Source organism: Peromyscus eremicus, chromosome X (genome assembly GCF_949786415.1).
Source record: "Peromyscus eremicus chromosome X, PerEre_H2_v1, whole genome shotgun sequence".
In the NCBI taxonomy this organism is placed as follows: domain Eukaryota; kingdom Metazoa; phylum Chordata; class Mammalia; order Rodentia; family Cricetidae; genus Peromyscus; species Peromyscus eremicus.
In genome coordinates, this window is record NC_081439.1 from 127,866,945 (window position 1) to 127,876,427 (window position 9,483).

Genomic DNA, 9,483 nt, shown 5'->3' on the forward strand with positions numbered 1-9,483 from the left:
CAAGTAGAAGGTAAAATCAAGGTTAGACCACTCTGCCTAAGAGGTTCTATCATCTACAAATATATATATATATATATATATATATATATATATATATATATATATATATATATATATATATATATATGAGAGAGAGAGAGAGAGAGAGAGAGAGAGAGAGAGAACTCATGCATGCTAACACCCAAAGTTGTACTAACTAAGGGCTGGTTCTTGAGCTAAACAGAGAGAGTAGTAACAACCATCCCCCATCCTGAGGATTGAGAGAAGCAAAGGTTTCTGTGCTTCTCAACTCATACAGGAACCATGACAAAATATGTATCATCAGACAGGACATTTTTTCTGAGAATTTGAAGCATGTCTTATCATAGGAAAGAGAAGACCTGAGATTTTCCCCCCTATCTATCCACTTACCACATATACTTGGCCTGGGTTCCCTCTCCAGACTGACTGTGAGATATCCTAGTGACATCACATGACAAACAAAGAGAATGATGACTTCAACAGTTGTCTTCTGAGAATCTAGAACTTTATATTCACTATTTATTGGGTGTTCCTACAGGAACTAAAGACACTGACTTGCTAGGACAGGGACTTGTGGTCTGCTGTTCAGAACACTCCTGATGCTAGTGTAGCATCATGGCTAGTCAGAATGTAGAACAGGATTGTGAAACCAATGTGAGCCCAGGTGTTAATCAAGAGCCTGTAAGCAAGGACATCCCTAATTCTTCACCTGATTCAGAAGCAGATTCAAGAGAGGGTCTTGTGAGGCAAGATGATCAAGATGTGATACAAGATCCAGCCTTTGAAGAGAGACCCCCACCTGAAGACCAAAGCCAACATACAGCCAGTGAGGAAGATAACACCAACATCCTCAGTCTGCCCTTCCCCAGGAAGCTCTGGACCATTGTGCAGAATGAGGCCTTCAAGTCTGTAAAGTGGACTGAGGAAGGAGACACCATAATGATTGAGGTAGACCTTTTCCAGAGAGAGGTCCTTCACCTCAAGGGGGCAAAGAAGATTTTTGAAACAGACAGCTTGAAGAGTTTTATTCGCCAGCTCAACATGTATGGGTTCAGGAAGATATGCCACGAGACCTCTGTGGTTTCCTCTGGAGAGAACAGGAGAATAATGGTAACATGCAAAGTATTTTTGTCCCATTTTTAATAACAGAAGCATATTCATATCTCCCCAGCCCATGTCACAAATGATGTCAGTTATTTACTTCCAAAGATAACTCTGTTTAGCAAGAGATGTTATTCACTAAAGGGTCAAAATGTAGACTTTGAATATAATGGCTTTGTTCTTAAATTACATAGGGCCCACCCAAAAGTATTCAGACAAGAAGAATGGATATGAGATGCTAGATAATGGTGCATGCATGTGCACCAGTGTGTGTGTGTATGTGTATGTGTGTGTGTGTGTTTGTGTGTGTGTGTGTGCACACATTACAATCTTAATTTACAAACTGTTTATCTTAATGACATCATGCCACAAGGCATAAAGACCCTTGCCAACTCAAGTTATTTTTCATCACAAACTAAGACACTGTGACTGGTGGTAGAAAGGATTGTGGGGATCAACATAAGTTTCATCTCAGGATAGCTAAAATGTTCATTTTGTTTCAGATGTACCGCAACTTCAACTTTCAGAGAGATAAGCCTGGACTCCTTAAGTATATCTGGGGAAAAGAAGACCTAGTAAATCTTACCCACCAGGCTATCTGTGTACCTATTCTGCCTAGATCTGCTCAAGAGCCAATTTCCAAAAAAATGAAGTTACCTACCAGATGTTCTCCACGATTCTATCATAAACCTGAGGAAGACAGTGAAGAGTCCAAGAAGAAAAGCTCTGATGACCAGGCACCCAAAGGAAATCAGGGCTTTGTGTTCTCTACTGTATGGGCTATGAAAACTATTCCTGGGTGTTCCCTAGAAAGGCAGTCTCCTGGGGAGTCAAGTAACCCAACTGCAGAAGACACCTCAGGCAATATTATATGTATGCCTCCAACTACTCCTCAAATTCAGGGCATGGAAGAAGTGCCCAGTGCTAGCTCATCATACCCCATTTTGGGTTCTATGATGTCTCTGTATAACAACTGTTGTTCTGTCCTATTGTCTGCCCTCTTAGAAAGGTCAACAAATGAATCCCCTGATGAAGAAGAGCAGGAAGGCTCCTCAGATTACAAGTGTGTAATCTGTGAGCCCATAAAGAATAGCCCTCGCTTATGAAAAAAATATATTTTTTTTCTAAGGATAATCTATTTTTGGTATCAAAAAAGATAAATCCCATGATGGCAAATAAATAATCTAAACTAGACTCCGGAGTCTATGTCCTATCTGACCCTCTGTACCATTCCGTATCCTTGGTTTCCCCAACCTTGGGTTCACTTTGCCCTTTCATGAGAAGCAGCAATATTTTCACACCCTCAGCAAAGCATTCTGCCTGGTAGGGCAGAGAGCAAGCCTGGGAAGATCTGCTCCTCTGACACTTGCCTACTGGCAGTGACCTGGTGGTATCACCTTACACTACTCAGGTGCTGCTCCACATGGCCGGTCCCCTCCCTGCCCTTAGACTGTGAGCTCAGTGAGGCCCTAGTTACAGCCCTGTGTGCCCTGAAACCCCACCAATATGGATGAGCTGCTGCTTCTGCCTTTGCAGGTCAATGAGTTTTTGCTTAATGGCAGGCCCAATGCAAGAACTGGGGTTTGGCTGACTTGTACCTGAGTCTGCAATTCAGGGAGACTCACTGGATAGGACGGTGGCATCTAGAGAAAGACATCCACAAGAGAGTGCTGACAGAGATGGCTGATGACATCTAGAGAAAGGATACAAGATAGTGCTGACATAGATGGCCAAGCCAAAGGAAACACAAAGGAGGAAGGGTCACCTTAGCCTTGTCAAGGTATTGTAGGCTTGCATTAGAATAGAGATAGTCTTAGATCCCCTGATTGCCCTGCCTGTTGAAGTCACTGCTGCCAACACTAACCCTAATTTCAGCTCAGAAACAGTTACAGAAAAGACTACATTGCTCCTTTTGATTAATAAAAGGCTGGGATGTTAGGCACAAAGGAAACTAGTTCCCATCTACCAGAAGGAGTCACTTCTATTCTCTCTGGCAAAATGGACAAATGATGCACAACAAAGCTCATGCTGGCCTGCAGGGCTACTTCAGTATTATAAATACCTATTTGCTGGGGAATATTATTTTAAGGTGTGTTACTTTTGTTTATGTTGCATTTGTTTAACTCTGTGAAGCTGTGTTACTGTGCCTGTCTAAAACACCTGACTGGTCTAATAAAGACCTAAATAGCCAATATTGAAGCAGGAGTGAGGGTGGGGCTGGCAGGCAGAGAGAATATATAGAGGGAGAAATCTGGGAGGAGAGATCTAGCAGCCAGAGAAGGAGGAGGATGTCAGGGGCTAGCTACCCAGTTACACAGCAAGCCATGGAGTAAGGGTAAGATTTACAGAATGAAGAGAATGGGAAAAGCCCAAAGGCAAAAGGTAGATGGGATAATTTAAGTTAAGACAAGCTGGCAAGAAACAAGCCAAGCTAAGGCTGGACATTCATAATTAAGAATAAGCCTTTGTGTGATTTATTTGGGAGCTGGGTGGCAGGCCGCCCAAAAGAGTAGAAAACCCCCAACGACACCGGTTAAGATCAAAGAGTTATGAGAACTTCCAAGAAGGGTTATTCACAATGGGGACTGGGATCTGATTGAATGGCTTGCTTCATGGTAACCAAATTTTATCTGGGTAAAGCAAATGTTTAATTTCCCCGTCTCACTGCTTTATGCATCCTATTTTTATGCATCATTTGTAAATGTCACTGTCAAACATTGTAGATACCAGGGACCCTACAAATGAATTCCCCAAATCTATTTCCTAGAGCCAGTGGGGAATGGAGTGGACTAAAATCCTGTCCTTCTGTCACTTCTGGATGTTAATAGGCCTTTGTATCATAAACTGGCTACTTTTATGTATAAAAAAGGGCAAAACAATTAACATATCATCTTTAAGCCCTACATAAATGTGAATCAATTAATTGATTTGTATGATCTTGTGGTGATATAAAATATGCCTGAAGACCAGAGAACAGAACAAGCCACTAGATTAAACATAGAGGCCAGGCAGTGGTGGCATACACCTTTCATTCTAGCACTTGGGGGCAGAGGTCAGTCTGGATCTCTGTGAGTTCAAAGCCACCCTGGACTACATGAGATTGACTCAGACTAGTAGAGAAAACAGAGCCAGGCAATGGTGGCACACACCTTTAATCCCAGGAAGTGATGGCTCAGCAGAGAAAGGTATATAAGGCATGAGGAGACAGGAACTAAAGGCTTTTTGGCAGAAGCATCCCTTTCAGCTAGCAGCCCTTTTGGTGGAGCTCTTTCAGGCTGAGAAGTTGGTGAGGTAAGAGGTGGTGGCTGTGGCTTGCTCTGCTTCTTTGATCTTTCAGCTTTCAGCCCAATATCAGGCTCCAGGTTTTTTATTAGTAAGACCATTTAGCAATTTGTGTTACTAATCTAGTCCCGTGGAGACTGTGATGGCTAAAGAAACTCAGTTTTATGCCAGGTGTCCATCTTGGTACCACTAGCCATTTTGTTCTGACTCCAGTTTTGAAGATGTGTTCCCAGTAATCCTGACTCAGTGATACCAATTAAGAAATTTACAGCCATGACTGTTTAACTGATATGATATGACTAACTGTGTTCTGGCTACAATTGGCTCTCCAGAAGAGCTAGGAAGGCAGGTCTTATGAGGAACAGAAATGAGTGCTGCAGTGGGAGGTTCCTTCCTTCTGGGTCAAGGACCACATAGAGCAGCATGCATCTAGGCAGATAATCAGTTTCCTTAAGTGGCATAGTTATTAGAACAAGCATGCAGGATACAACAGAAAAAGAATGATATTTTCTTTGCATAACTATCTCCCTAGATACAGTTTCATGTACAGGTATGAGGAAACTGAACCTTCCTTTTGGGGCTCCCTTCCCCTCACCTCCCAAGCAAGATTTTCAGAGTGCAGTCTGTCAGGTCCCCAATGCTCAGTGAGAAGAATCCATGTTTTGTTTCCTGTCATCATTTTGGTGACAATGCTGCCCTTGGATTCCAACAAGTGAATCATGGTGGCCCTGTTGCCACACAAGCAGCCTTGGTATATGGAATATACCAATAGAAACTACTATAGACCACTGTCTTGGTATACCTGGCTTGTTGTCCATTGAAAAGTCTTTGAAGTGCCCAGAACTCTTAGCTGCCAATGAGGTAGTAGACCTGGAAACTCAGGCTGTGCTAACCAACCTCCAGCTGAGGCACCAGAACCTGATTTCAGACCCCAAAGCACTAGAAGCCCATACCTAGGGCAAGGGAGAGGGGTATATTCCAAATGGACTTCTCCTCCCTTTGGGGAGGATAGTGTGAATACTGTGGGCTCCATGGCAAGGGTGTAATGGTGCTGAGAAGGCAGCTAAATAACGACCCTGTCAACTCACCAACTCACCATCACAGTGTAGATTCTAAAGCCAAAGCAACAGTGAGCCACCATTGGCTTACTGAGCATGGCCCACTGCAGGCTATTCCCAGACCCACCCAGACTGCTATGCTCTCATGAAGGGGATATCAGTGAGAGATTTCTTCCAGCTGTGCTTCTGTGGCCTCGCTGACACAGTCTCAAGTACCTTGGCCTTTAGGGGAAAGGAAAGCTGCCAGGAAATGACTTTTGTGCTAAAGCTTACTTTGGTTGCCCACTGTTGTCTGGATTGCACAGATAATAGTGTTTAGTGTCTGGGGCCCCGTATGTGCTTTCCTATGATGTTGTTTCTGTCAAAACCCAAGCAGTGCATGAACAGTATCCAAGGAACCAGTTGGCAAGCCTGGGGCCAGGCACTGAGTTGACACCAATGTCCTGGCAAATCTGTGATGAAGAGAAGAATTGATGGAGAAGCCCAAGAATGTCGGGTCCTTCTACAATGCAAGAGCTCTGTGAAGAGCTTCCCCCAGACAAGGAAGGGTGGGTCTCACCCAGCCATTTCTCATCTTAAAAGTCCTAAATATAGCTCTGATTTCTTGAGGTTGATTAAGGAGGGTTAGGTGGTGGACATTTTGTAGCAACATTTTGCAGGTTCTTTTGTGAAGTTTCTACTGTCTGTCTTCCTTATATGTCAAGCAGTTTCCCCACCCTCAAGTGTTGAGAGGAGTGGTCTGTATCTCAGGGGCCAGGGTATAGAAGTTGTTCATCCCACCAAAGTAAGACCACTACCACAATTTTGAGCCAGATTTGAAGCAAGCTTTAACTAAACACTGGTCAGGATAATGGACTCTAGCCAGGTCCATTCCAGGGTTCCCAGAAATAACAAGAGACATTTTGCAGAGGCTTCAAAAGGAGAACACATAAGGCTACAGACCTCACAACTTTTCCAATCTGTGTTAATCATACCCCCATGACTTACTTCCTGACTACACACCTTTCACCTACCTATGACCAAGTATATCTGGTGAAGTTGGATCAAGCAAACTTGTTTATAGAATTGGAAATATGTGGCTTGTTATCTTATATGAACAACCTCCAGCATCTCAGAAAATACCTGTCCTTGGGCAAAGAGCTTATGAGTTAGAGGCTTTTTGTTTGTTAGTTTTATGGGTCTCTTAGGCAGAGTAATTAAAACCTGTAGCTTTGACTCTCACAGTAGTGTTCATCCCTTAGCAGATAAGCAGCTAGTTTGAAGACGTGCTTATACAGGGCTAATGAGTGCTTGGCAGTGACTGTTGGCTCCTACTCAGAAACTTCCTGGTGACCTCCGCAGGGGATGCAGATCCAGGGGAATGGAATCTCCTGCTTCCAGGTACCTGAGTAGTGTGAGGTGACACTACCAGGTCAGTAGCCACCCCCTTCTGCACACAGTTTGCTGAGGGCATAAAAATGCTGCTGCTGTCCATGAAAGGGCAAGGCTGACCCAAGGGTGTGGAAGCCAAGGCCCTGGGAACAGTACCCAGGGTTAGATAGCATAGAACTCAGACTCCGGGATCAAGTTTAAGATGTTTATTTACCACCACGAGATCTATTTTTATTTGGTAAAATTAGTTCATTTCCAGAAAAATGGTGATTTTTTTTTCTCAGTCTTTTGGTGAGTCCCCCACTTTTCAGCCAGTGTAAACAGTCTCCAGGATCCGTGGGATGACTGATGAGTGTCCAGCGCCCCACTGGTGTCCTTGAGACTGGGGGTACCCCCTACCACCGTCTTCACTGACTACAGCCATTCCCTATCACAGGCTTAAATTTCTAGCCATCTCCCACATCTACAGTTTGAGATATAATTCTCACGGTTGGACCCCCATCCTCAGGTGCATCTTCAGGCTGTGTAAGGCTGACACATTTTTTTCTGGCTTGATGAAGCACTAAATGCTGTTGGACTACCAGGGAGTCCTTGCCTTCACATGCCTTAGGCCCCCACCTTATGTCTGATGAGACGCCTGGTGGCCTGTGCCTATTTACAGATCCATCCTTGGCCTTAGGGACACCTGGGGACTTGGCTTGGGATCACATTTTTGGGGGTTTTGTTTTGTTTTGATTTGTTTTTTTACCTCTCTGCTGCAGCCATGGAAAATAAGGCTTCCAATCCCATCAGTCCCACCTCTCTCTGAGGATGCCTTCTGGAAGCTTTAAAACGTCTCAGCTTAACGCCTTGATTAAAGATTCCTAAGCTTATCCACCTCTGTACTAAGAGATGGCCAAATATGCCTTAGAAATAACAAAATGGCCGCTGAGTGGTTCCTTAGACCCCACTATTTTATGAGAATTATCTAACTTCTGCCAGTGAACAGGCAAATGGAAGGAGTTGCCTTATATTACAGCTTTTTTCCATCTAAGTTCTAAACCTGCTTTTATTGACTTCTCTCCTGCCCATATGCTTTTAGCTATGCCGGAACCAGACAAATCTGTGACTCTGGAACATCTAACTCTAGATCCTGCAAATGAACCTCTGCCTATCCAACCTTACCCTCCCACTCCTGTTCCCAGGGTACCTGTCCCTTTGGATCCTCTTCCTCTTCAACAGCAGGCATTTTCAAAGGCTCTGCTCTGGCTCTAACCTTTACACCTCCTACTATGCTCTCTCAGACTGCTAAAGGGTCTGACCCCAGCCATTCAAACCCGCCGACCATTCTACCTTTGTGAGAAGTGGCCAGAGTTGATGGACTGGTTAAGGTCCATGTCCCATTCTCTCTTGCAGAACTCTCTCAGATAAAAAAAAAACTGTGTAGATGTAACCAACCTTCTTATTAAATAAGAAACACAGAACCAATGCAAAGAAGAAAGCCAAGAGGTCAGAGCTAAGAACTAAAACCTTACCCTTCCTCCTGCAGTGGTCCTACCTCTCCGAACCAGCACTACCTCTGTGTTAAAGTCTTTATATATAGTTCCTGTTCTGCCTTCTCATTGGTTGTAAATCCAACCACATGACCACCTTGTCACAGCATGTCTGTATAGGCCTCCAGGTTTTCCATGCTTGGTATTGAGATTAAAGGCATGTGTATCCAATAATGGCTGTATCCCTGAACACACAGAGACTTACCCAGCTCTGCCTACCAAGTTCTGGGATTACAAGTGTACGCCACCACTGCCCTGCTTTCCTATGGCTTGCTAATAGCTCTGACCCCCGGGCAACTTTATTTATTAACATACAAATAACATTTTAATACAAATAAAATATCACCATAAAACTGGGTTCTTTTTTTTTTTTTAAGACAGGGTTTCTTTGTGTAGCTTTGTGCCTTTCCTGGAACTCACTTGGTAGCCCAGGCTGGCCACAAACTCAGAGATCCACCTGCCTCTGCCTCCCGAGTGCTGGGATTAAAGGCATGCACCACCACCGCCCCGCCAAAAACTGGGTTCTTATACCTCTAATTCTGCTTCCTTTGTTAAACAATTTCAATATATTACCCAATCTTATAGTCTTGCCTTTCATGATGTGTACATGACACTTGCTAATAACCTGTTTCCTGAGGAGCCATAAGGCTGCCTGAAAACCAGTAAACTATGTAAAGCTAAAAATGATCATTCAAGATAATGACGAAAATCCATCTCATTTCTTTTTTTTTTATTTTTTATTTTTTTTTATTTTTTTTTTTTTTTGAGTAATGTGAAATAGTATTGATTAATCAATTTCACTTTTTTCTAAATGGTTTATTGTTTTTTTTGTTTTTTTTTTAATTTTTATTTTGCAATACAATTCAGTTCTACATATCAGCCACAGATTCCCTTGTTCTCCCCCCTCCCGCCCCCCTCACCTTCCCCCCAGCCCGCCCCCCATTCCAATCTCCTCCAGGGCAAAGCCTTCCCCACAGACTGAGATCAACCTGGTGGACTCAGTCCAGGTAGGTCCAGTCCCCTCCTCCCATGCTGAGCCAAGGGACCCTGCATAGGCCCCAGGTTTCAAACAGCCAACTCATGCAATGAGCACAGGACCCGGTCCCACTGCCTGGATG

General features: G+C 43.8%; 1 protein-coding gene across 1 annotated transcript; it reads left to right on the forward strand.

The window, feature by feature from the left end:
• The first annotated feature begins 551 nt into the window (after positions 1-551).
• Positions 552-2,316, forward strand: LOC131899373 (heat shock transcription factor, X-linked member 3-like). The gene is made up of 2 exons (XM_059250808.1): positions 552-1,131; positions 1,626-2,316. The coding sequence occupies exons 1-2, from the start codon at positions 637-639 to the stop codon at positions 2,226-2,228; spliced, it is 1,098 nt and encodes a 365-aa protein (XP_059106791.1). The 5' UTR covers positions 552-636; the 3' UTR covers positions 2,229-2,316.
• Positions 2,317-9,483: the final 7,167 nt, after the last annotated feature.

Excerpts from the sequence above, each read along its gene's own strand:
- LOC131899373 (XM_059250808.1), top strand. The coding sequence starts at position 637 with ATGGCTAGTCAGAATGTAGAACAGGATTGTGAAACCAATGTGAGCCCA. Across the intron at positions 1,132-1,625 it reads GAGAGAACAGGAGAATAATG|ATGTACCGCAACTTCAACTT; the intron begins GTAACATGCAAA and ends ATTTTGTTTCAG.